Source organism: Euphorbia lathyris, chromosome 5 (assembly GCF_963576675.1).
Source record: "Euphorbia lathyris chromosome 5, ddEupLath1.1, whole genome shotgun sequence".
NCBI lineage: Eukaryota > Viridiplantae > Streptophyta > Magnoliopsida > Malpighiales > Euphorbiaceae > Euphorbia > Euphorbia lathyris.
In genome coordinates, this window is record NC_088914.1 from 36,174,883 (window position 1) to 36,201,145 (window position 26,263).

The window sequence follows — 26,263 nt, forward strand, 5'->3', positions numbered from 1 at the left end:
CATTTTAATTTAAGTGATTAAATAGGTTACCAAACAAGGCCTTAGATAAAGGAAGCTGCCATATGACAGAGCACGCCACGTGAGGGGTCCTGACACTCGTCAGATTACACTTTAGGACACATATATATTTAGAAAATATGAGATATTCTAAAGATATATATTCTATTACAGCCACCAATATTATTATTGTTTTCACCACTAAAACACTTGCTAACTTAGACATCGGAATGAGGAACTCTGGTCTCTTTCTGACCTACTTTAAATTTCTTTTTCGTGATCGGGCAAGTTACTAGAAGGTTATTCTTAATTATCGTTAAATCAGTAATGTGAAGATTAAGTAAGCAGACAAAAAAGTAAATTGGCACTACAAGTTATATTAATAGTTTGATAAAGAAAAAAAACAAAATGTTTAATAGTTTATGGCGTGTGGCAAGTGAAGATTAGTTAACCGTAAGAAGTGTGAAGGGAAAGGCGAATTAGTTGTGAAACAGTGATTGGCATTCCTATTCCACTTGCACACACAACACAATGAAGAAAACAATAACATGATTAGTCCACCACAGGATCTTCCAAACTCATTGGAGGGTTAATATCACTTTACTTATTAGAGAGAGTGAGAGAGGACAAATTGCACTTTCCATTTTTCCTTTTTTCTTTGTGTGTGGAAAAAGCCCACCATTCATTCATTCATTCATATTCAATCAATCAAAAATTCTATAAATTAAAGCTGCCAAAAAAATAATGTTACCATTTTCTTTTGAGTTAATTATGTTATGTATGTGTTGTTTTCTTTCTTTTGCTTTGCTTGTGCAATTTATTTGCAGTGATGGGTAAGTAAGCCACCAAACCTCCCCTCCCCTCCCCTATCAACAACCTTTCACTTCTCTTCTCACTCACTCGGGTCTGTTCTCTTTCCTTCTCCTGCTTTCTTTCCCCTATTATGCATGTCTTTTTTTTTTTAATTTCTTTGCATAATTTTCATTCAAGTATTGATTTTTATATGATTCGGCCTTATATTTTATCTGGGTTTTTATTATTTTGTTCCAATTTTATCAGGGATGGGCAATGCTAGTAGCAAGAATGATGGTGAAGGAATTACAGGAGAGTTTTATGACCAAGGTGATTCAGCTGAGCCAGAGCCCATGCTTCTTCATTCCCCTCCACCCAGTCCTAGGAGATTCCTTCAGCCTCCTCCCATTTTTGTTCCACAGGTCTCCTCCTTTATCCTCTATTTGTTTGTTTATGTATAAGATATGGGATTATGAGGAGTTCAATTATATTTGTTCTTTTCAAGTAAATGTTCTTTTCCAGTCTTTCTTTGCACTGTTTTGTGGATGTGTGCCAGTGCCATGTCTTTCCACTATTAAGCAGAGATACTTCATAGCTTCTACAGGCTGTTTTTAAATTGGTAGTTCTGAGAGTTAGATTGATGCAATGTTTTTCTGGAAATTTCTGGTCTGAAAGTTTTGGAGATAAAGCACATAAAATCAAATGTAAAAGGTTTTGAGAGAATAAAACTAGTTTAAGAGATTTATAAGTCACTTATGTGCAATTGTATGTTGAAATGATAAAGGTGGATTCTGTTTCGGTCAATGGCAATTTGAAGAAAATGACTGGAGTTTCTCTATGGGCGAAGGTACATACCAATTGAAAGATTAGTCCTAAATAGAGCTTAAAAGATGAAGCAATTCGCTTTTTTCGTTAAATGATATGTAAATACACTCCAAACTAGTTTGCAAGCGAGGTTTAAATGAGTTTAGCCAAGTGGGTATGTTTACCAACTAGCACTGGATCAGTTGGGAACTAATTCCCATTAATTACGTGTCTCCTGTTCGAGCCTTGGGGATGGAGAAGTGTTAAATACCAATTGGTAGAGCTTTTCCGCCCTTGTATTCTTGCCTGGCTCAACCTGGATTAGTCTATACCTTTGAATCTCAGATACCGGAAGTGATTGAATTCTTAAAGGGGCCTCTTGTTCTTTCTGCATAATTTGTACTAGGATCTATTTTGTCCTTCTATTTTCCTTGTTAAGATAGGAACTTGTTTATATTTTAATGTTCAGGTTCCCATGGTTCCTTTGGCAAGACCTGCAGAGATCATGCATACCCAGAACTATGCATTGGGTCAAAACACATCAGATTCTAGCAATGCACTCAGTGAGAAAGAGAATGCTGTGATGATAACATGGAGTTATGAGGGAAAGCAAGTAGCTGTAACTGGATCATGGGATAATTGGGATAAAAGGTAGGGAGAAGTATTGTTTTGATTTATTTCCTTTTTTTATTTTAGAGCTAAACTTTCTTTGAAGTTCAAAATTGAGTGTTGTTTGTTCAGAGAGCCTTTGCACAGATCAGGTAAAGATTTTGTTATTATGAAGATGCTCCCATCCGGTGTCTTCCGCTACCGCTACATTGTTGATGAGCACTTGACGTATGCTCCAGAATTGCCATGGGAATGTGATGATTCAGGAATTGCCTATAATGTTTTGGATGTGCAGGTAATGTTTTACAGCATCTTGTTAGTTCTTTTGACATACTATGAATAACTGCACTGGTTGTTCTTTAGCTGAATCTTCTTCATAAAATATGACATCAAGTAAGAATATAAAGCAATGAGATACAAGGAAAACAACAAACAAGAATATATTCATTTGGCCGCCTTATGTTTTCTCATTGTTTAAATTGCATTGCGGATTGCACACTTGTTTTGGTATGAACTTCAACTCTGAATTAACAATAAGGGAGTGAAATAGACATGGACAATCATTCCATATGAAGTAATATTACTAGTTACTTTCTTCAAACACATTTTGACAGCTATTTGATGTCTGACCCCTTTTTTCTTCTTTAAATAAAGTTTCAAGTAAATCTACGGTTATTCTGAATTCTGAAATATCTACAAAGCTGTGATATGCCAGTCTTTGCTATTCAGAACTTAGAGCATATATTAAAAATGAAACTGAAAATGTATTAACAATAAAAATGATAACTAGCATTGACTTGGTTAATTCTACTTACTAAGTTCCTGACTTTACGGCATTCCTAAAAAAAAAAAAAAGGGCGGCCCGGTCGCACTACGCGTCCCCGCTGAGCGAGGGTCCGGGGAGGGGTCCCACCACAAGGGTGTACTGGGGGCAAGCCTTCCCCTGCCAATTTATTTGACAAGAGGCCGCTCCTAAGACTCGAACCGTGACCTCTTGGTCACACGACAACAACTTTACGGCATTCCTATTGGAAATTAATTTGGGATTGAGCTATATGACAAAAATAGAGCCCAAATTGTGAAATGAAAGAATTAGTAAAAGATACATTGAATCATCCATATAGCTGAAGTCACCTCAGATGTATTCAGACTAGCATTGTATTAATGGTGGACCCTTTTTCTTCTTTTGGAAGGGAAATTGCAAAGTGTGCACTTTTTATTATTCTCTTATTATATCAGGCTATCAGCTGAGTTGTCAATCAGATTGCCTAAAAACCTATACCAGCAAGAAACGGTCTTTCATTGATATGATGTTTGCCATTTGCAGAATAGCTTTGGCTAAAGTTAATTGATTTTTCTTCTTGACATTAACATTTGAGGAGGATAACATCATCTGAATAATATGTTTATGAACTTTTTATATTCAGATTGATTTCCATTTTGGTGCGTATATACAAAAGTTACTGGGAAAGTATATGAAGAAACTGTTAAAATCTGTTAACTCAATTTCTCATCTATATACTGAAATTCTTCTTGTAAATTACTGTCTCCCACTTGGTGTGGTTTCTTGCAACCAGGGATATGAATTGATGATGTCTCGTTTATGTTTTGACTTGGAAATATCTGCAAACGAACTTATTGATGTGTCCTTATGGAAAAGCTATTGTTGCTGCTGCTTCTGTTGCAGATTTACATGCCTCATTTATTTTCCATTCAGATGATTTTCAATTCATTTTAGTGTCTTAATTGCTGCAATTTGCTGAACAGGAGGATGTTCCAGAAGCTCCAGAAAGCCTGGCCGAGTTTGAACTTCCTCCATCTCCTGGATCAAGCTACAACAACGAGACTTTCAAAGATGACGATTTTAGTAAACATCCTCCTGAAATACCTCCTCATCTTCAATTGGCATTGTTGAACAACCGATCATCTGCTGTCGAAAGTCCGCGTACACTGCCAAGGCCTTGGCCTGCAGTGTTGAACCATCTTTATATTCAAAACAATCAAGGTCAGCCTGTTGCACTTGGCTCGACCCATCGGTTTCTTCAGAAGTATGTGACAGTTGTACTATACAAGCCATCACGGCGATGAACACCATATTCTTTCAATGTGATATGTAGTAGAGGTGGATTTATTTATTCAACACAATAGACATTGTTGGATATAAGATGATACAAATACGAATTGATCCAAAAGAATTAGCATTAGGAGAGAGTTGGATTATATGCTGCATAACTTGCTTATTTATGTTGCTATTCATTCTGAACATACTTCTTTGCATTTTGTAATCTCAAAGTTAAAACAAGTGTTGTGAATAAAGAGTGAACATTCATAATCATTGTACAAAGTGACTGATACATAGTAATTATCTTAGAAAATGAATATATAAAACTGAAACAGATGAAAGCTGTGATTGAGTTGGTACTAAGTGTTGTTGTGATCATCGGATGGGTACCTTAATCCAGCCATTAGCAAAAGCAATGGCTAAGATCACAAAAGGAGTAGACATGCCAAATATGATTATATAAGGAAGAGGTGTTTTCATGGGATTTTCTCCTTCTCTTTCTCCTGCTGTTTGCCAATACCTGCATTTATTTGTATATTATTATCAACACAATGATTTTGCAGATATATGTTGCAGGGAAACTTTATTTCTAAAACGTAACCTTCAAACAAAAACAAAAGCAGACACGGACACAGACACATAAACGCTATTAAAAAGAAGTGTCCTTGCACATAGATGTAGGTATATATCCAAATGTAGAAATAGAAGACCTACTGCTCTGGTTCTTGGTCTTTAGTTATAAACTTCTTCTCTTTTGGCTTGAGTTCTCCATCTCCTCCTCCACTACCTATTGGCCAAAAATGCAGCCAATTCAAGAACCAAAATGAGGAAATGGGATATGAAATAAGCAAAAGAAGTCACTCACCCACAGCATGGATTTTGAAATGATTTTGAAGCCTTTTGGGGGGTGAAAAGAGGGGAAATAGATTAGGGAGGACAGGTATTTGGGTGGTGGTGAATGAAGAATAACAGAGAGGCAGTTTAGCTGCCATGTTCATAGAGATAGATTATTACAAGTTAATAGAATTTGAGTTTGGGAATCATATATGTAATTGAAATTGGGGAAGAGGAAGGAGAACCAGTCATATTCTCACATACAGACACTACCCCTTATCCAAACCACATATCACTAATCACTCGTACGCCCAATTCCCATTCATTTATAATATTTAATAAAATTTCATATTCTCTTTACTTGATTAATTATAGTTATACCTGTTTATGGCGACACCGAAATCAGGTGTAATCAGATTTTATATTAAATTATCTTGTTCAAATTTAATCCAAACTCTCATTATATTTACATCGAGTTCGGCCAATTTAAGAAAATGGATTCTCAAATCCAATTCAACCCGTCAAACTAATATATATTTATATTAAAGATTTAATTAAGATTAAATTATAAATATCAACAATAAAAATATAATCAAGGACTTTTGAATTGACATTGCCAAACTTACTGTTAACGACATCAAAATGAAAATTTTCAACAGTCAAAGTTGTTTAGTATCATATTTACTGCGGAAACATATTTTTTTTATTTTGCAAAATCATCATTTTTGAAGCTTTCTCTTTAAATATTAACTTTCTCTCCTCACCAAACAACACCTAAATTATCTAAAAACTAAAAAGTTGAAGAATTAAAATTGTTTAAAATATCATTAAATTCTTGAAAGTTTATATTTTGATGCCATTACGGTCAAATTTGTCAATGTCAATACAAAAGTCTCCGATTTGCAAATATCGACAAGCACAGTCCTCGTTTTGATAAAAAAAAAATATCATAGTCCTCAATCTACAAAACAATGTAACTATTGGGGTTTCTTTTAGAATTAATCCTATAAAATATGGTTTATCAGGTTATCTTTTATACCGCAGAGTACTGTTGGATTGTTACAACAGAGAATTAAACCATGATCTCGTATTACCGGCTACACAACTCCTAAACAAAAGTTGTTCGGGAGAAGATACAATGATTCACGAACTAAGTGTAAACTTTAACAGAAGGAGAGAGATGAATAAAAAAGAGAGGCAGCTTAGTGTGTATTAGCTTAGAGTTAGGAACATGTTGATGCATCTATCTATTTATAGCTTCTAATTAGAATAAACTCCTAATTACACACACAACTTTGACCTGACCTATTTAAGTTACAATCAGATTATATTCGGCCTGAATATATTTCCTCAAATGATTTATTTAGATTGTTCATGGTTAGTGTAACGTAAATTATTAAAAATTTACATGATTTCAATACGATCAATTCTGATTAATTTTTTCGAAATGATTCAATGATGAAATTTAGATTGCAACTATCTTTTTCGGACTTTGAATTCATGAGAATAAAATTGTATTTCATATGTAATTCATAGTTATTTTGCTTTAAGCTTTTTCTATAGATTTCATTTGTTGGATTGTTTTCTTCCTTTTATATATTTTGTTCCAGCTCTAATTTAAAGTTGTATGAAGATTTATTCATTTTTATTTTTTTTTCGTATTTTTTAATGAAATGATTTATGTTTTATAAAATAAATGATTTATTGTTTACCAAAACAAAAAATAATTAATTATTGAATACTTTTATATAATATAGTACACAATAACATCTGTGAAAAATAATTTATTTTAGTGAAGTATTTACAACTAAAAAATGAAAAACTCAGAAAACGCCATATCTGTTTATTTTTTTTTTTCTACAAAACGTCTCCCACTTTATATCAAACTCCATTAAAAAAACTACCATTTTTCCATTAAAAATCATTCAATAAACTCCGTGTTCTTAGTCTTGCAAAAGCACAATCTAACTCAGAAACAAAACACTTATTTTGTACTTTACCTTCACTAATTTTCAGTTTCAATTCTTATCCAAATTTCATCGTTGAGTTTTGCTTTCAAAATAATTAATTAAAAAGTAATAAAATAAAAACAAGTAACTGAAATTTTGACATTTTTCAAAATAAAGTTATAGTTGTTTGATATATTATGAATTAAATACCTATGATGTTTTTGGTGTAATTTTTCTCTTTATTATACTTATTACACGTAGAGATTGGAGTAGTAAGACTGAAGGGCCCATTATCAAATGGGCATCCGTGTACTTAGGGCCATCATTTTTCTTTTTCCCAGTGTTGATCTGTTGCAGAGAGAGGCCATGGATGGATTGGAAGGTTTGGAATATGAATTGAGGAGAAATGCTTCTCTTTCACGAGTCATGACTGGTCTGGACTTTCAAATTTAAGCTAGTTGCTGCTATTTCCTCCTCTCTTCCTCTCCTTGTCTTTCAATTACCCGCTTTGTCTGATTTGGCTTCCATTGAATTCCCCCTTCCCTTTTTATTTACTTCATTTCTGCTATTTCTGGTACTATTTCCTATCTACTCTCTTCTTTACCAGTGATGATTTTGTGTCTTATACTACTTCTGCACTCTTATTTTCTATTTCTTCTTTCGTTTTCATTGAAAGCTTAACATATATATATATATATATATTATCTTGTCTGAGGTTGAGAAGTCAGATTAAGTCCATTTACATTGACGGGTTAGTGCCTTTTCTGCAAGCGCTTATTTTTCCCCTTTATTTCATTTTTCTTCCCTTTTTTTTTTTGACCTGCTAGCTTTATTGTTTGCCAATAATTTCGTATGCACCCGGCAGGTACCAAATTATCTTTTGCAACCTAAGTTTTCATCATCATGAATAATATTCTGTCTTTTTTTTATTCCCCTTCTCTCCCCTTAACTTTCTTGCGGAACAAGAGCAACATTGCAAATGAAGTTCTGAATTTATATCATGGATTTTGTAGGTTCTACTTGATCAAACTATGTACTATGTTCCGCGGCTTCTTGACTTCCAACAGCAACAAGCGAGTCCTTTACAATTCAGACATTTTCTACACTACATTTGCTGCCTTACCTTCTCCACCACCACAACAGAACTACCAAAATGCTCTTCTCTACAAACCCCAACACTTACATCCCTCTATCAAACAATTTGGTACTGTAGTCAATCCCTATGAAATATCTCAATTACATTCAAAAGCCTCACCTACTTTACCAAATGTTTCAGATTGGAGTTCTTTTGAGGTTTATGAAAACTTGGTTCAAGCATGTCAAAATTCTTGTCATTTGAAAGAGTCAAGACAAATTCATTTGAAGATCTTTAAATATGGTTTTTATTGTGATCTGTTCTTATGCAATACCCTCATTAATGCTTATGCAAGAAGTGGTGATTTGGCATCAGCTCATACGTTATTTAATCAAATGCCAGCAAAGAATGGAGTTACATGGGCATGTTTGATTTCAGGGTACACAAACAATGGGATGACTGATGAAGCATGTGAGGTTTTTAAAGCCATGATTCTTGAAGGTTGTATGCCTAATCGTTTTTCTTTTGGCGGTGTTCTTCAAGCTTGCCAGGAGCTTAAACTTGGAATGCAAATTCATGGGTTTATTTTGAAGACTCCCCATGCAAATGATGTGGTTTTGTCAAATGTGTTGATATCAATGTATGGAAACACTTTTGGCTCTATTGACTATGCTCGTCATGTTTTTGATGAGATACACATTAGGAATTCAGTATCATTTAATTCTATCATATCTGTTTATTCGCAAAAAGGATATACTATGTGTGCCTTTGAAATATTCTCAAGCATGCAACAGGAAGATGCTGGACTAAGTTCTAAACCTAATGAGTATACATTTGCGAGCTTAATAACAACAGCTGGTTCAGCCATCAGTTCTGGTTTACATCTGTTGGAACAGATGCTTGCAAGGGTTAAGAAATCTGGATTTCTCTCAGATCTGTATGTTGGTAGCTCTTTAATTAGTGGGTTTTCAAAATTTGGATTGTTTGATTATGCTAAAAAGATTTTTGAGCAGATGAGTATGAGAAATGCTGTCTCCATTAATGGGTTGATGGTGGGATTGGTGAGGCAGAAATGTGGAGAAGATGCTGCTAAAGTATTCGTGGAGATGAGGAACTTGGTTGATATCAATATTGACTCGTATGTGATTTTATTAACTGCTTTTGCTGAATTTGGTCAGTTGGACGAAGGGATAAAAAAGGGCAGGGAAGTTCATGGATATACAATCCGAACTGGATTAAATAGTGTCAAGATTGCTATTGGAAATGGGCTCATCAATATGTATGCTAAATGTGGGGCTATTGATGATGCTAGAGTAGTATTTCGGCATATGGGTGTCAGGGATTCAGTTTCATGGAATTCCATGATTTCTGGTCTCCACCAGAATGAATGTTTTGAAGATGCCATCAATTGTTATCGTTCTATGAGGAGAACCGGATTGATGGCTTCTAATTTTACGATGATAAGTACTTTGAGTTCATGTGCAAGCTTGGGCTCTATCATCCTAGGCCAACAAATACACAATGAAGTACTTAAATTGGGACTTGATACAGATGTTTCAGTTTCAAATTCCCTTCTTGCATTATATGCTGAAACTAGATACCTTTCTGAGTGTCAAAAAGTTTTGTCCCTGATGTTGGGATATGATCAAGTATCATGGAATACAATGATTGGGGCCATGGCTGATTCAGATGTTTCAGTTTCCAAAGCTGTAGAATATTTCTTAGAGATGATGCGAGGTGGATGGAGTCCTAACAGAGTAACTTTCATAAGTATTCTTGCAGCTGTGTCATCTCTTCCACAGAATGGCTTGAGTCAACAGATACATGCCCTAATGCTAAAACACCATATTGCAGAAGACAGTGCTCTAGAGAATGCACTTCTGTTTTGCTATGGCAAGAGTGGAGCTATGGATTACTGTGAGAAAATATTCTCTAAAATGTCTGACAGAAGAGATGAAATTAGTTGGAATTCCATGATTTCAGGATACATACATAACGAATTTTTGCCCAAGGCAATGGATTTAGTCTGGTTTATGATGCAGAGAGGTCAGCGATTGGACTGTTTCACCTTTGCTACTGTTCTTAGTGCTTGTGCTTCCGTTGCAACATTAGAACGTGGCATGGAAGTCCATGCTTGTGCAGTGAGAGCTTGCTTGGAATCAGATGTTGTAGTTGGAAGTGCAATAGTTGATATGTATTCAAAATGTGGAAGAATAGATTATGCATCAAGATTTTTTGATTTGATGCCTGCCAGGAATGTTTATTCTTGGAACTCTATGATATCTGGTTATGCACGTCATGGGCTTGGAGATGAGGCTTTGGAGATTTTTACACAAATGAAACTTGGTAATCAACTACCAGATCATGTCACCTTTGTTGGGGTTCTTACAGCTTGTAGTCATGTTGGTTTGGTTGATGAAGGATATGTGCATTTTAAGTCCATGACTGACACATATGGATTGGCTCCACAGATAGAGCATTATTCATGTATGGTGGATCTCCTTGGACGGGCTGGTAAACTTGATAAGATAGAAAAATTCATTAATGCAATGCCAATGAACCCTAATGTTCTCATTTGGCGGACAGTGCTAGGTGCCTGCTCCCGAGCAAATGGTCGCAAGACTGAGTTAGGTAGGAGAGCTGCTGAAATGCTAATGAGCATGGAACCTCAGAATGCTGTGAATTATGTTCTTCTTTCTAATATGTATGCCTCAGGAGGGAAGTGGGAGGAGATGGCAAAGGCTAGGCGGGCAATGAGAGAGGCAGAGGTAAAGAAGGAAGCTGGATGTACATGGGTAACCATGAAAGATGGGGTCCATGTTTTTGTGGCAGGGGATAAAAAACACCCGGAAAGAGAACTAATTTACAATAAACTCAAAGAACTAAACAAAAGAATTAGGGATGCAGGATATGTGCCTGAGACAAAATTTGCCTTGTATGATCTTGATTTAGAAAGCAAGGAAGAACTCTTGAGCTACCACAGTGAAAAACTTGCCATTGCTTTTGTTCTCACCCGCAACTCAGAGTTGCCAATTAGGATAATGAAGAACCTTCGGATTTGTGGTGACTGCCACTCTGCTTTTAAATATATATCAAAAATTGTTGGTCGCCAAATAGTGTTACGAGATTCAAATAGGTTTCATCATTTTGAGGATGGTAACTGTTCGTGTAGGGATTACTGGTAATGATTGATCAGCTTGACAGTACATTTGTATATATGAATCTGGATATACAAAGCTGTTGCTCCCAACCTGGATTCTGGACACCTAGCAACAACTTTTCACCCCGTAATTTTGAGAGATGCCCACCCAGAACACAAACAAAGAGAAGAGAGGATGGTGAAGTTCAGAAAGGTCTAAATTTTAATATGGTTTTATTGTCTTTCTCGTTACTTTTCCACGTTTAAGTTACAATTGGTTGACATTATATGACAAGATTGTTTTGAAGTGTTAGTATTATATTTGTTATTCTTAGTTTTTGGTCCGATGATAGTGATTACTTCCCTTATTGTTATTTTTCATCTTTCCTTTTCCTATGATTCTCCTTCCTCCAACAAACAGAGCATGCTTCTTTTGAGTTCCTGTATTCTTTCTTATCATCGCATACTGAAATTTACTGCTAGTCCCATTTAAGTGTGTTAATGGAATTCATGGGTATCCTTACACTATTATATATGGGATAAAGGGTTAATTTGGTCCTTCAACTTGGCTTGTAGAATCAATTTACCCCAAATTAAATTTTAGATATCAATTTGGCTCTTCAACTTGGCATTTTTTGTCAAATTTGTTTAAAATGAATTTCATCATAAGAATTCGATACGTGTAAAAAAGACACCAATCATATGTGAACTGAATTGATACATAAAGTTCATTTTGAACCAAATTGATCTTGCAAGGCAAGTTTAGGGGCCAAATTGTTCCTATATCTGTCATATATGAGGTGTAAAGACTGGAACTGCTTACTGGTAATTTGAGCTGATCATACTTGCATATCTCAAAAATGCATGTGAACAATGAATCTATGCAGTATATTTTTAAGAATTAAGTTTTCAATTTCTTCGGAAGCTCTTTGGATTTTTTTATCAGGATACTGAGTGCAAAATAACTTTGAGCTTATTATTAGGCTAATTACAATAATGTGCTTTAACTCTCAACATTTTTCTTTTCTTGCGTGTATTTCTGCAGTAACGAAACAAAGCATAAATAGTCCAGAAATCCAAATTTGTTGTGCTGCCATTGGCAGTGAATGAAGCTGTTAAATAACAGTAACACATGGATTGATGCAGGTGATGGTATATGGAGATTGAAATGAAGGAGAAGATCAGGCTTCATTTAGCTCTCATCAAATGCCATCGTTGAAGCACTTTTTATACCTCAAGTGCCAAATTTCAAATTTGTTGTTGACGCTGGTGAGACATGCAGCAATTTCTCTTGGAGAGGGAAGGCATGGCCAATGAAAAATTGAAACTTCAGGAATTTATAGACATCCTTTGGATGTTGTGATCCTGGATTCGAGATATCCAACATGTGGATTCAGAAGGGATGAGAATCATAACACAGATTATCAAGTGCCATCTACGTTCTTGCTTATGCAGTGGAAGTGGTGTAGTAGCAAACACTGAAATAATTTGATGGAACCAAGTTTTTGGGCTGTGAATTACTGGAACCTTGTTTATTCACTGACTTTAATTGGCCGTGTTGCTCATCACTTTGCACTTTTTCCGTTGCCCAAAGTTGGAGATGCTGGAATACAAATATTTTGTTTGGCAGCATTTTTTTTTTTTCTCGTACACCAGAAATTTAATTTTTATTTTTTCTTTAATATTAATATGTATCTATCTTTCCAAATCACTTCAATTTTGATATAGATGAATGTTTTATGTGTATTTTTAAAATTTCTCAAACTTTAATGCAAAAAGGTTTTGTGCTGCTTTAGTCAAAATAAATTATACTGTATTAATTTGTAGAGAATATAAAAACATAGTATGTTTTAATTTATTAATTATTTGTTGGTTTGTGCTAAAATTAAATTGATTTAAAAGTATAACAAAGATCATAAAGGACAAGAAAAAACCCATATGATGAAAATCTTAAAAAAATAAAAAAGGAAAATAAATTAAATAAAATAACAATCATTTCCACAAATTTGATTATAAAAAAAAAATTCACAAATTAGAGTTGTAGAAAGACAAATATGATCTAATTTTCATCATTAAAATTATTCCAAATAAATGAACATGTATTGAATCTACTAAACATGTTAAATCTGATAATTTACATTGTACAACAATGAGTTGTCTAAATACATAATAATGAAACAAAAAGTAATAAATAAAATAAAATGAAAATTATAAATATAATGAAAAGAAGTAATAAAAAAATAAAATAAAAATTATAAATATCAGATGCAAATCAAATTAAAAGAAAGAAATCCCATTAGAGGTAATTGGAGATAATTACATGGTAATGTTTTTTTTTTAAAGAAAATTGCTTTGATGGTCCGTAGAGAGACACAAATGTAGCATTATAGGAATTATAAAACTCGGAATAATAGAGAAGAACATGGAACACGAGAAACGACGAGATGATTTTGCAAAAGTGTGAACCATCTCATTTGCTTGTCTCTAAACATGCTTGACTGATGAGGACATCCTTTCAAAATACCCAAGTCCAAACGACGAAGTGACAATTCAGCAAGGTTAGTTCGGTTCCTCTCTTGTTGAGTCGTTTCTGTCACCTTTGAGGAAGTCTCTTCGGGCTCCTATCTGCAGATGACAATGGCAATAGATATCATTAGAGATGGCAGTAGTTTTCACATGGTCAGATGACAATAGCCTTTAGAACCTTTTCCAATGGTTTTTTATTTTTTCTGCAGTCATAAGCCATGTGGCCAATGTTTGAACAAACTTTACAAAAGCTTGGTAATCTCTCATACACCACATTTATCCAAATTTGTTTTCCTTCTCTCTCAATACCCATTTTAACAGAAAGCTCATTCATCAAATCCACATCAATTAACATTCTAGCATAATGACCAAACTCACCTTCAAGAGTGGTATTATCAAATCGTATAAGCCTTCCAACACCCTTTGAAATATCTGAAAGAATTTGAGGATCCCAATACTCCCATGGAAGAGAATATAATCTAACCCAAACCTGAGCATTTGTAGACTTCTCAGCATAGGGGTCAAAGTCCAGAACCCAGGGTTGCAAATGGAAAGTACCTGGCTTAGTATTGATAATGCCCCGCACTAGCAACTGATTCTTGATCTCCTGGGATCCCAAAACCACATGAAAAAAGCCTCTCCCAATAGATATCAGTCGCCAAGAATCCTTCAAACCCCAAACCTTTGTTAAAGTTTCCTTAAGAGAAAGAACCTTCCATGGGGCATCTCCTTTGTTTAAGATTAACCTGCCAATCAGAGATGAGGAGCAAAGGGCCACACGCCTATCATAGGCAGATTGAGAAATTCCAACCGACCGAAGACCGCCAATATCAGAAATCACAGCAGACAAGCAAGTAGTCGGATCCAGATTCCCAACAAGGACCTTCGCAAATGACCTACCCTGCACCTCCAAATTAAGCTTTCTCAAAGGATCCTATGAAATCGAAGCAATCTGTGGTTGCGGGATACGCGATTGCGAATTATAAAAGGGGCATTTGGATTAAAGAGAACCCATATACCGATGAAGTTATCTAGATAATCCATGGTGGATAAAGAGTGGTTCCTAATTGATTTGGAATTTAGTAAGGAAGGTTTTGGAGTCTTTTTAGGCAGATTTGAATCTCCATAACTTTATAGGATACTTCATTTTCTTGCTATAATTGATTTAGAATTTAGTAAGGAAGGTTTTGGAGTTTTTAGGAAGGTTTTAGTTTTTCTTTTAATTTTCCTTAACAGTTGCAAATGTCAAATTGTGTTTCTTCCTGGAATATGAAATTGCATATCCGACGACTTGATGATCAACAAACCATGGATGCCAATTCTAATTTAATAGTAGAATCTGTAGATCTCTCAGAGTAGCGGAAGCGGATCTAAATACCACGATCTTGTACCACCGGTAACAGGCAACCACACAGCGTTAGCCAGAGAAAACTGAATAATCCACAGACTCTTTAATGGAGAATTGAAGAAATTTTGATGGAGAGAAAGAGAGAGAGTTCAACGAAACTGCTTTCTATCAATTTTGATGTTGACTTGAAATAAAAAAAAAAAAATCTATTTTCAAGTCAATCTAGCCATCAAATAAATTTGATTATTATAATAACAATAAATAATTATTTGACCTCTCATCGTATTTTAATTTATTGTTAATTCAACTTTTCAAAATATTAGTATTATTCAAAAAAAATATTCAAAGAGATAAAATTTGAAAATGTATCATAAATATTAAATAGTGATAATTCATATTATTAAATTTGCAGAAGAAATTAAATAAATATTAATTTAATTTTTTAATTTATTTTATAATTATTGATTATTTTACTTTAAATATATAAAAATTACATATCTTGTGTGTTGTAGCCATGTTCTTTATTACTTAATTTCAGTAACAATCAGTTCAGTTCTGTTCTGTTCAGTTCAGTTCAGCATTCAGTAATTTATCATTATTTATTATAATTATTATTTATATATAATTTATTATTATTGTTTATAATATATATAATTTATTATTATTATTTATTATAATTATAATTATTTATATATAATTTATAATTATTTATCTATAATTTATCATTATTTATTATAATTATAATTATTTATAAATAATTTAATTTATCAATTTTATTATAATTATAATTATTTATATATAATTTATGCTTTATCATTATATATTATATATAGTTATATATATAATTTATCATTATTTATTATAATTATAATTATTTGGTATAACTTGTTTGCAAATTTTACAAGAAGTAAATAAATATTATATCAATATGTTCATGTTACAATACTCTAAAAAATTAACTGTCCCAACTACATTTTAATTGTTTTAATTATCTTCATTTTTTTTATAGAAATTGGGACGAGACAGAACTTGGGCGGGGTGAGCACCTATAGCCCAAGAACTGACAAACCCGCAATATATTAATAAAATAAAAAAGTGAGTGTTTGAACAAGAGAAGAGGAAGGAGAACAAACAAAAAGAAGGGGGGAGAAAAGAAAAGTCAAGAAAAACACAAGTATGAAATACTACAAATGTCGTCATTGATAAACCTGTGGCAAAAAGCATGAGCTGAAGGCCACCAATTGATTACTGAGGAAGAGACTCTAAACTTTACCAATGCATCAGCAACTCTATTTCCTTCCCTAAAGATGTGTGAAAAGAGAATGTTCATCCTAGAGCAAATGCTGAGACAATGCAACCACTCTTGTCGAATACTCCAAGGAACATCCATGGAACGATGTCTAAGCAGATTAACTACGTACATTGAGTCTGACTCAACCCAAAGCTGATGCCAATTTTCTCCCAAGCAAGTTCAATTGCGAAAATAGCGGCTCTCAATTCATCCATATAAGCAAAAGAATGAGGGGTAGAAAAGGCAAAACAACCTTTGGGAAAGCCTCGATAGTTGCGAAAAATACCTCCCGCTCTTGCCTCGCCAAGAGTGCCAAAAGCAGAGTCGTCCACATTGAATTTAACCTAGCCCGGAGGAGGTTTAAGCCAATGGACCGGAATAATGTTGGGAGCAGGAGGCGGCCTAGGAGAAGCTAGAAGACGGGATAAGATAACATCATCTCTCTGCGAAGAGCAAAAACCTTTAGAAGTGGCAAATGACTCTCGAATCATTCGAAAGAGGGTGATCTTCGAGTGCTGAATAGAAGGAGAAACTTCCTTAAAGATTGCTTCATTCCTACAATGCCAGATTAACTAGATGCAAGTGACAGCGGCAACACGCCAGATCATCGACACTTGTGAGCCAAAATGAATGCTACGAAGAGTGCTGAAGAAGTGGATGAATTGGGAATGACGAGGCAAAGAGCAGTCAAAATGAATCTCAAGGGCCCTCTAAAGAGAATCTGCAAAAGAACAGCTAATGAATAAGTGGTTAATGGACTCATCATCCCTACCACATAGAACACAACAAGAGGCAATGGAGAATCCTAGACGATGTAGGAGGTCGTGAGTCGGAACCCGGCCATGCAAAACTCTCCATAAAGTGAAGGAACGAGAAAGGGGAGTGTGAGCATTCCAAACAAATTTATACCAGTCCACCGAGGAACTAGGACTGATAACCGAATAGTACTCTTTGGCAGAGAAAATACCCTTCGTAGAGGGTTGTCAAGCGCAGAAATCAATATCATCTCTACCCATGTGAATAGATCGAATACTGTCTTGAACAACCGAAGGTAGAGTACCTAAGTCAAGCCACTCCGAATTTACCAAAAAATCATCAATAGAATTATAGCAAGAACGCTTATCCTGATTATCAAGCCCAATCTGTTCGCCACTGATGGAATGATCCACCTATCTGTCTAGAAATTGAGCGTTGAAGACTAGCCAATCCACCAAAAGGTCTGGTCCCAAATGGATGAATAAACAAATTTATAAGAAGACCAAATCGAGGAAGGAGCAATGGTAGCTTTAGGCAAACCAGAGACAGCCAGAAATCTAGACTTCATCAGAGAAATAAGTAGACTGGTGCCTTGAATTAATTCCAAACACATCTTACCCAAGAGAGCCTGGTTAAAGATCCTAAAGTCCTTAATGCCCAAACCTCCACCCTCCAAACTTTTGCAACAAGTCTGCCAAGGAACCGTGATTAGCTTCCTCTGATTAATACAACCCGTCCAAAGGAAATTCCTAACACTTCTATTGAGCTTATTCAACAATCCCACTGGCCACTTATAGATCAAGAATGAGTGAACCAGAGATCCAGTAATAGTAGACTTAATTAGAGTTAAACGCACTGCAAAGGAGAGAGAGCTACATTTCCACTTGCTAAATTGAGAGAGAAATTTGTCTGCAAGGCTGCTGAGATGACGAAATTTTTTATTATTAACTTCATCATCATCGTCATCTTCACTCTCCGCTCCCATTTCATTCTCTGCTAGACGTGATTGAATGAAAATTTGTATTCATATGGAAATTTGTATTTGTTTTTAATTTCATAAGCTTTAAATTGTATGTAAATTTGTGTTTGTATGTAATTTGTATTTTTAGTTAAAATTAGATTCATTTTTATTTAATTTCATAGGCTTTTATCGAGTTAACCTTTTATTTGATATTCAATTTAGTTTTATCAGTAGCATTCAGTTCAGTTTAGTTTAGTTCAGCAGCATTCAGTTGAAAAAAACATATTCGTACTGATTTTCGACTAATTAATATATCAACTAGAAAAGAAACACTAATTCATGTCGCAGATTGTTAGCTGTTAATTTAGAAATTTCAAGTTGTCCACGCTATCACGAGGAAGGCCTTATCTTTGTTACGCCTCTGTTCTGGCATGCTGAGCCTGAGTTTTTACACCAGACTGACGTTTTGATAATTCATTTATAAAAGATTACCATTTTTTCTATAAAAAAAAAAAAAAAATCAATTTATATGTATAAAAAAATAAAAACAAACTTACCATTTGGAAAAGTTAGAAAAAATCAATGTAAAAGGAAAAGGAAAAAATAAGGTGTGCTTGCCATAAATATAAGGCACTAAAATACAATGTGGAGTAAATATTTATCCTTTTTCCAAGCGTCAACTACAGCTTTGAAGTCTCCAAATTCCCACTTACGAAAGTGTCTTTGAAGTTTCCGAATTTGAAAGGAATTGAATTTTCAAGAAAGCTGGAACTCAACACTCCGATTCCAACAAGCTTTCAAACAACTCTAAACCCTTCATTAGTCTTCCATTCTGATTTCTTAGGATCTCATCTCTTAATACAGTTCCTCTTTTTGTTTTCTGTGTTTTTGCCATTCAATTTCGATTGCAATTCCTTCAGTTCTTCTATTTTTAAACGTGGAATTGGGCACTGAATTTTGAAAATCAAATCTCTTTGATGTTTTGACACAAGACCTCCACCGGCGGCGATTAGGTAAGCCTACTCTTTCATCCTTTTCTGGGTTTAATTTCTTAAGACGTTGCTGATAACCTTAACTTGTTTTGATTTTCATTCGATAGGGCATTGTATGATTTTAATTAATGTAATAACATAGTCTAATCTATAGTCTGAATATGTGATTCCCAGTTGGAGAGAGATATGGCTACCTTTTCATCTGGAGAATAAGGAGCTCTATATTCTTCAATCTCAGCATTGAAGGCAGCTTTTAAGGTTTGCTGCCCCTACCCTTTAGCTTATTAGTAGAATTCGTGGTTCAAGTTTAAATTTTTTAGAGTTATTATGGATGAAGTAATGGTAATTGTAGTTATACCTACTTGATTTATGTAGTTATTATGGCTATAAATGGTAAAAGACAACGCCTTAAAGCTGGAGCTTTGCACCGATTCATATCTCTGGTTCTAGTTACTTTATTGGGGGTTTTGCTACTGATTGTTCTACTTGGAACGAATTCAGTTTCAACTTTTGTGGCACGGTCTTTAAGTGAATCACGCAAGAACCTGAGACCTAATTTTAACAATACACGTTATGGATCAATACTCAATCTTCCCAGACAGACTGAATTGTCAATTCAGTTGGAGAATATTAATCAGTTGCCACCAAGGAATATAAATCTATATCCAAATTTAGTGAAGAACCGTATTACCATTGTTCTATATGTTCATAATAGGCCCAAGTATCTACAAGTAGTTGTTGATAGCTTGTCAAAGGTAGAAGGAATAAGTGAGACTTTACTTATTGTTAGCCATGATGGGTACTTCGAAGAGATGAACAAGATTGTTGACAGTATCAAATTTTGCCAAGTGAAACAGATATTTGCCCCATTCTCCCCCCATATATTTCCTGATAGTTTTCCTGGTATCTCATCAAATGATTGCAAGGATAAGGATGACTCAAGAAAGAAGCGCTGTTCGGGGAATCCTGATCAGTACGGAAACCACCGGTCACCAACCATAGTTTCATTGAAGCATCATTGGTGGTGGATGATGAACACAGTATGGGATGGATTGGAGGAGACAAAGGAGCTCTCGGGTCATATTCTTTTCATAGAGGAGGATCACTTCATTTTTCCTAATGCTTACCGTAACTTACAGATCCTCACTTCATTAAAGCCTCTGAAGTGTCCAGATTGCTATGCAGCAAATTTAGCACCATCTGATGTTAATTCAAGAGGAGAAAATTTTGCTAGCTTAGTTGCAGAGAGAATGGGGAATGTGGGATATTCCTTTAACCGGACTGTTTGGAGAAAAATTCATACAAAGGCCAAAGAATTTTGTTTATTTGATGATTACAATTGGGATATAACAATGTGGGCAACAGTTTATCCATCGTTTGGCCGTCCTGTTTACACACTACGGGGACCAAGAACTAGTGCGGTTCATTTTGGGAAATGTGGTTTGCATCAGGGTCATGGAGGGCAAAGTGCTTGCATTGACAATGGCATTGTAAACGTTGACATAGAAGATGCTGACAAGACAGCCAACATTAATTCAAAGTGGGATGTTCATTTTTATGAGCATCAGCCTGGGTATAAAGCTGGGTTCAAAGGATGGGGAGGCTGGGGGGATGAGAGAGACCGGCACTTGTGCTTGAAATTCGCCAAGATGTATCACTCCATGGACACTGGTTCTACCATTTGAGGATTGCTTTTTTGTCTTTGTAAGTAGTTCTATTGTTATTACTGGTGAGGCATAGTTCTTCTGTTTCCCTTTTTAAAGTCAAAGGAATATATGCTTTAACAAATTTGATAGATTGTCAGTCATCATTTTTTCAAGTCTTTTTCACTGTCTTTATAAGTTCCAAACTCATTAGAACTTAACCTTTGGAAGCTCAACACTTCATCTACCTAACTTATGCTATTTTTATTATCTTTTGTTTTGGACAAGACCAAATAGTTTTTATTACCTAAGTACCAGTAAATGTGCCCACGCAAAATAGGATTCAGGTATTGGACTGTAATGACTTCTTTTCAAAATGAATTTAATTCTATTGTTCCATAAGTGGGAGCTATGTTGCACATAAACTTTGATTATAAAGCATTTTACGTTTCCGAAATGTTTCGGTTTCTAAAACTCTCCGCAAACTTGTATGAAACATTCCGGGCCACGTTTCTGTAATTTAAGAAAATTTAAAGTTCGTTTCTTAGAATTTGGAAACTCGTTTTCTAGGATGTAATGTAAGTAGATCAATGCTAATCACATGTTTACTAAATCTTTAATATCTTCTAGATCATCTTCTACAAGGTTTCAAAATGAAAGTATCTTTCTTTTCTCTCTATTATGTGACTCATGTTTTTTTTTAATGTGTATATATAAAATATTTAAGTATACATTCTTGTAATTTTAAAAATTAATATATACTCTTGTATTTTTGTTATTTATGCATCCCCACACACAAATTTCCATTTCGTATACAACAACAACAACAACAAAGCCTTAGTCCCGAAATGATTCGGGGTCGGCTAACATGAACCATCATATAAAACCGTGAAATCAAGTCGTGTCAGCGACACACATTCGCTCCCTCCACTCCGTCCTATCCACTACCATATTTTCCTCAATTCCCAGTAAACTCATATCACTCTCGATCACCCTCCTCCAAGTTTGCTTAGGTCTTCCCCTACCCCTCACCACTACATCCCTTTGCCACTTTTCGGTTCTCCTAACCGGCGAATCAAGCGCTCTACGTCCTATTTCCTTGTAACATAGGATGGGAATATAGGGCTGATTTAGTCCAAAAAGGTTTAACTCAGTCCATATTCGTTAAAGCTGCGATGAGTTAAATTTCTTATTTTTGGTCATGAGACATATATATAGCTCAATTGTCATTTAATATGGCGACTCATGGTGATAAACGAGCTTTTTGCATGGAAAAATGCCTCCCTGTTCCCACTTTATGTGTGTGAGGTGTTGGGGAATTGATATTTAATCCTTCTCAGAATAGTAGCTACAAATAGAGAATATGTCTTTCTCTTCGTCCTATTTGCTTTCTCTCCATTTCTTTTTGCTATATCTAAAAGCATGCTTGTTCTTTATGGCTCGTGAATGACATCTTGAAATATTGAAAAATGAGTGTTGTATCTAGTGACATTGGAAACATAGACAGTCCTTAAACAGCAGTTTGATCCTCTGGTTGCTATAGTTCAACTTTTTTTCAGATCAGCATTAACCTTTTATGCGTTACTGTGAGAACAATTTTGACATTTTGGTTGAAATTTGAAACTGTATTTATAGGATTAAGTTATGCTATTTGATAAAATGTATAATGCTGTCCGTGCAGTATGGATCACTCGAATTTCAAGATGTATATCATGTCAATACGATAGGCATTCTCTTGTACTTTGAGTTCTGGAAGAGAGAAAATGCATTTCATCTAAGGATATTGATCTTTCAGGAATGCTGTAGAGGCACTCTGTTGGAGTATTATTATGGCAAAGAAAGATTTTCAGCACATTTCTCTGGCAATAGGACTGACTATATGTTAGTTTGTGTGGATAACTGTTAGAAGAAACAATGGCGAGTACTGTCGAGGTTTGGGTCTTCCTGTGCAACCCAAAGGAATATAAGTTATATATAATCATGATGTTAGAAAAAGGCTGCTATCTTTGAATATGTGGCTGCTAACAAGGTCTGTGAATTGTAGCTTTGATGCTATTAAGGAAAAAACAGATTTTAAGCTTTGATGGCAACCTGTGTGAATTCAAAGTTATCACAATTTTGGATAGGCTTTTGCAGAAATTTAGACCTCTTCCTATCTCAGGCTTTCGTTTATTTGAATGCTACGAACTACATGTAATCATAAAAAAAAAAAAAAAAAATTGGTGTCAATTGCTGGTATAACACAAGTGGAGAATGCTCGAAACTGGAAAGTTTGTCATTAATGTTCCCAATATCACAGAAATATGGGACTTTCTTTACTTATAGGATATTGCCATCGTTTGTGGTAAAAATCTGTTTTTGAGGTTTTATAGTAGCATATAACATCGGGTTTGACACCCAATTCACTATCAATTAATTACCTATTTTGTTAGGTAAAAAATATATAAAATGCATATGATAAGCTAGGAAATATTTTTAGAAAACATTTTTATACGTATTCGGATTTAGAATATTTGCAGGAACCGTATGATCTGAAGTAAGGAATATCCCTTAAAGATGCTAATGGTATCTTCCGGCCACGTGGATCAATATTCATCGTATATCCCGGTATCAATAGAGTGGAAGAAGGAGAGCCTTTGGATTACAGGAGGCGGTTACACAGGACAATTGTTACATAACAAAGTGTGCCACCAATCGTTATAATGGTATGAAGGCCTTGGGACCAATTGGACGATGACACCTGTCAGGACGCCTGCTATATGGTAGGGTGCACCACCTGGTGTCATAGCAGTCTGAAGGTTTCAGAACCAATGGAATGCGGACACATGTCTAGTGAGTCATTAGGCTACAGTCTTAAGATTACGACAGTCACCATTGAGAGCTACTATATATAGACAAAGTGAGCATCCATTAAAAGATATGTAAACATCACAGTCATCAATATTCATATTGTTTTCAACCTTTCTTTAAATTTTGCTAACTTAAGTATCAGAGTGGGTTCGCTGGACACCGACCCCCTCTCTCACCAGCCGTTACCTCCTTTTCATGTCACTCAAAAAGGTCTTAGAAGGTAGCACATATTGCACGACATCAATTGGTGCGTCAGCATGGACCAACACGTCCTCCCAACGAGCAATGATTGCGGGTACCTACATAGTTCATGCAGCTACAACTAGTGGACTCTAGAAATTATTATCCAGGAGGAAGGGGTGGCGGAATCTCAAGCCGATTCTCTACAAGTTTCTTATGACCAAGGACCCCTAGACCCTTAACACCAGCGATTCCTCAACGAGATTAGCATGTAGTTCAACCGCAATCTAGCCAACTTCAGCTTGATATGGATGGCATTAGGGCTGAGCATTCGACGGAGATGGATGAAATGAAAGAAAAATCGTGTCTGGCAAAAGAGGCCATACAACAGGCTAATCGAGAGAATACTTGCGCAAAAGAGCAGCATATTCCCAGGCAGTCTGACCACCGTATGAGAAGCCCATCCCTGAGAGGTAACGTTCCAGAACCTGCAGTCCATGGGGCGGCCAGATAGTCTTGTGTGTCGAGGGCCCTATTCAAACATGAGGGCAACCACTATAGAGACATGACACTAGAAATTCTGAGAAGGCGAGTGGATGAGCCCAGACATCGTTTTAGAAACAAGAAGGATAGGAAAGAAATGATTCGTATAAGCATCGTGTGGTGAGAGATTGACTCGGAGTCAGGAAGAAGCTAATAGAGGAAGAGGATGTCGAGCCCATCAACAAACGCAAAATGTATGAAATCATCCAAAAGAAGTTGCAGAATGTAAGGACTAAACAAGAGTTCAGTCAGGGCCTCCAGAGAATATGGGGGAGCAGGGGATCCAACCACCTATGTCAAAATTTTCAAAAGAACCATGGAAGCTACAACGACAATCGATGTTGTCCTCTGTCGCCTTTTTCGAATAACCTCAAAAGATTCAGTAGCTTACTAGTACGAGAAGCTCCATTTAGAACTTCAACCAGACGGTTTCATCATTTGCTGAGCACTTCATAACGTCCATCCTCGAAGGGAAGACGGTGTAAGACTTGAATAGGGTGGTCTAGAGCGAAGGAGAAACTCTGGCACAATTTATTGAGCGTTTTCAAGCCCTGGCCATTCAGATAAAGGAGTTAAATGTTGGTGGAGCCATAGACTCTATGGCAGGAAACCGCCAAAGCGGGCCTTACTGCAAAGCATCGTGACATCTATGCCTAGAGACTTTCGGGACTTGATGAAAAGGGCGAGAAGTTATACTCAATGGGACGAGCATAAGCCGAACCCTTTGTTGAAGGATCATCTAGGTTCAACTAATGGCAAGAAGCCGGCCAAGGGAGAAAAGACAGATATTATAAGGACAAATACCATAAGAAGCAATGGGAGCAAAGAGATAAGGTTTTTATCCTCTTTAATGCTCCTAAAAAGGAAGTTTTATTTTGGGTAGAGAGCAATAAGCTACACTTATCCAATACATGAGCAAATTGAAAAAGACAACATGGTGTAGTGTAAAGGGGGGAGTTTGGCCATAGGCAAACTCAACCCCAAACATTGACATGGCTACAAGAGAGTTTCGACATAGAGTGTAGAGCTACAATGACTAACATTGAATAAGTCTAATGATGGGGTTCAATGCCCGAAGAGTTCTAACCAATCCTAAAAATAGAGAGAAAATGTTTGGTCGACACATGGTGTGGCATGTGTAGATGGAAAAGGCACAAGTTCTCATGGTCAACAACTTCACGCTAAAGACAGAGCATAGTTTCACGCATGAAATCCCCAAAGACAAAAACGAAGGCGTTTTGCCCTTCAAAGGTCCCATCAAACTTGCTAGCCAAAATTCGCATTTCAAACAAGCAATAAGCCCTAAAGAGTTCGTACACAAACCGAAGATGGGGGGAATCTGATACCCTAGGGAATATTTTTAAAAAACATCCTTACACATGAGTCAATATCACTCTTCAAATCAGAAAGACTCACATGAACCGTCTGATCTGAAGTAAGGAATATCCCATGAAGATGCTAACCGTACCTTTCGGCCATGTGGATCAATATCCAGAGTTTGTCCCGGTATCAATATAGTTGAAAAAGGATAGCCCTTGGATTATAAGAGGTGGTTACACAAAGGACAACTGTTATATGACAGAGTGCGCCGCTTGACGTCATAACGGTCTGAAGGCCTTAGACCAATCAGACGATGACACATGTCAACACACCTAATATATGGCAAGGTGCACCAACTAACGTCATAGCAATATGAAGGTTCCAAAACTAACTAAATAAGAACACGTGTCTAGTGAGTCATTAGCGTGCACTCCCAATATTATGAAAATCACCTCTAGGAGCTACTATATATCTATTGGTTTGACTGCTCGAAGCTTTGTTATCGAAGAGGTAAGGGTGGTATGTGCTACATGATTATAATCTTTCGTTGCTTGGAAAACATGGCCAAAATTTCATCGATTATCCACATATC

General features: G+C 35.7%; 4 protein-coding genes across 13 annotated transcripts; 3 read left to right on the forward strand and 1 right to left on the reverse strand.

The window, feature by feature from the left end:
* The first annotated feature begins 655 nt into the window (after positions 1-655).
* On the forward strand, positions 656-4,537 carry LOC136230881 (SNF1-related protein kinase regulatory subunit beta-2-like). Of its 2 annotated transcripts, XM_066020075.1 has the most exons (6): positions 656-901; positions 1,057-1,211; positions 1,574-1,636; positions 2,063-2,244; positions 2,335-2,497; positions 3,970-4,537. In XM_066020075.1, exons 2-6 carry the CDS (start codon positions 1,059-1,061, stop codon positions 4,288-4,290), a joined length of 882 nt encoding a protein of 293 aa, XP_065876147.1. In that variant the 5' UTR covers positions 656-901; positions 1,057-1,058; the 3' UTR covers positions 4,291-4,537. The 2 variants fall into 2 exon arrangements, with proteins under 2 accessions (XP_065876147.1, XP_065876148.1); XM_066020076.1 differs by lacking the exon at positions 1,574-1,636 and having other exon boundaries at positions 670-901.
* LOC136230882 (uncharacterized) lies at positions 4,508-5,379 on the reverse strand. The gene is made up of 3 exons (XM_066020078.1): positions 5,130-5,379; positions 4,979-5,051; positions 4,508-4,784 (listed from the first exon to the last, which is right to left on the reverse strand). The coding sequence occupies exons 1-3, from the start codon at positions 5,260-5,262 to the stop codon at positions 4,640-4,642; spliced, it is 351 nt and encodes a 116-aa protein (XP_065876150.1). The 5' UTR covers positions 5,263-5,379; the 3' UTR covers positions 4,508-4,639.
* Positions 5,380-7,272: 1,893 nt separating this feature from the next.
* Positions 7,273-13,061, forward strand: LOC136229620 (putative pentatricopeptide repeat-containing protein At5g09950). 6 transcript variants are annotated; one of them, XM_066018526.1, is made up of 3 exons: positions 7,273-8,251; positions 8,561-11,475; positions 12,408-13,059. In XM_066018526.1, exons 1-2 carry the CDS (start codon positions 7,951-7,953, stop codon positions 11,305-11,307), a joined length of 3,048 nt encoding a protein of 1,015 aa, XP_065874598.1. In that variant the 5' UTR covers positions 7,273-7,950; the 3' UTR covers positions 11,308-11,475; positions 12,408-13,059. The 6 variants fall into 6 exon arrangements, with proteins under 6 accessions (XP_065874598.1, XP_065874595.1, XP_065874596.1 ...); XM_066018523.1 differs by having other exon boundaries at positions 7,273-7,912; positions 8,061-11,475; XM_066018524.1 differs by having other exon boundaries at positions 7,273-7,798; positions 8,061-11,475.
* Positions 13,062-18,812: 5,751 nt separating this feature from the next.
* On the forward strand, positions 18,813-23,743 carry LOC136229485 (alpha-1,6-mannosyl-glycoprotein 2-beta-N-acetylglucosaminyltransferase). Of its 4 annotated transcripts, none has more exons than XM_066018319.1 (4): positions 18,813-19,156; positions 19,310-19,393; positions 19,511-20,864; positions 22,460-23,743. In XM_066018319.1, exon 3 carries the CDS (start codon positions 19,516-19,518, stop codon positions 20,818-20,820), a length of 1,305 nt encoding a protein of 434 aa, XP_065874391.1. In that variant the 5' UTR covers positions 18,813-19,156; positions 19,310-19,393; positions 19,511-19,515; the 3' UTR covers positions 20,821-20,864; positions 22,460-23,743. The 4 variants fall into 4 exon arrangements, with proteins under 4 accessions (XP_065874391.1, XP_065874393.1, XP_065874390.1 ...); XM_066018321.1 differs by having other exon boundaries at positions 22,574-23,743; XM_066018318.1 differs by having other exon boundaries at positions 19,511-20,839.
* The last annotated feature ends 2,520 nt before the right edge of the window (positions 23,744-26,263 follow it).

What these genes read in the sequence shown, in the direction of transcription:
- LOC136230881 (XM_066020075.1), top strand. Translation starts at nt 1,059, where the DNA reads ATGGGCAATGCTAGTAGCAAGAATGATGGTGAAGGAATTACAGGAGAG. An exon ending in CTCCCATTTTTGTTCCACAG is followed by an intron (nt 1,212 to 1,573) that starts GTCTCCTCCTTT and finishes GAAATGATAAAG; the next exon opens with GTGGATTCTGTTTCGGTCAA. An exon ending in ATAATGTTTTGGATGTGCAG is followed by an intron (nt 2,498 to 3,969) that starts GTAATGTTTTAC and finishes TTTGCTGAACAG; the next exon opens with GAGGATGTTCCAGAAGCTCC.
- LOC136230882 (XM_066020078.1), bottom strand. Translation starts at nt 5,262, where the DNA reads ATGAACATGGCAGCTAAACTGCCTCTCTGTTATTCTTCATTCACCACC. An exon ending in TTTCAAAATCCATGCTGTGG is followed by an intron (nt 5,052 to 5,129) that starts GTGAGTGACTTC and finishes TTTGGCCAATAG; the next exon opens with GTAGTGGAGGAGGAGATGGA. An exon ending in AAAGACCAAGAACCAGAGCA is followed by an intron (nt 4,785 to 4,978) that starts GTAGGTCTTCTA and finishes AAATAAATGCAG; the next exon opens with GTATTGGCAAACAGCAGGAG.
- LOC136229620 (XM_066018522.1), top strand. Translation starts at nt 7,951, where the DNA reads ATGAATAATATTCTGTCTTTTTTTTATTCCCCTTCTCTCCCCTTAACT.
- LOC136229485 (XM_066018319.1), top strand. Translation starts at nt 19,516, where the DNA reads ATGGCTATAAATGGTAAAAGACAACGCCTTAAAGCTGGAGCTTTGCAC.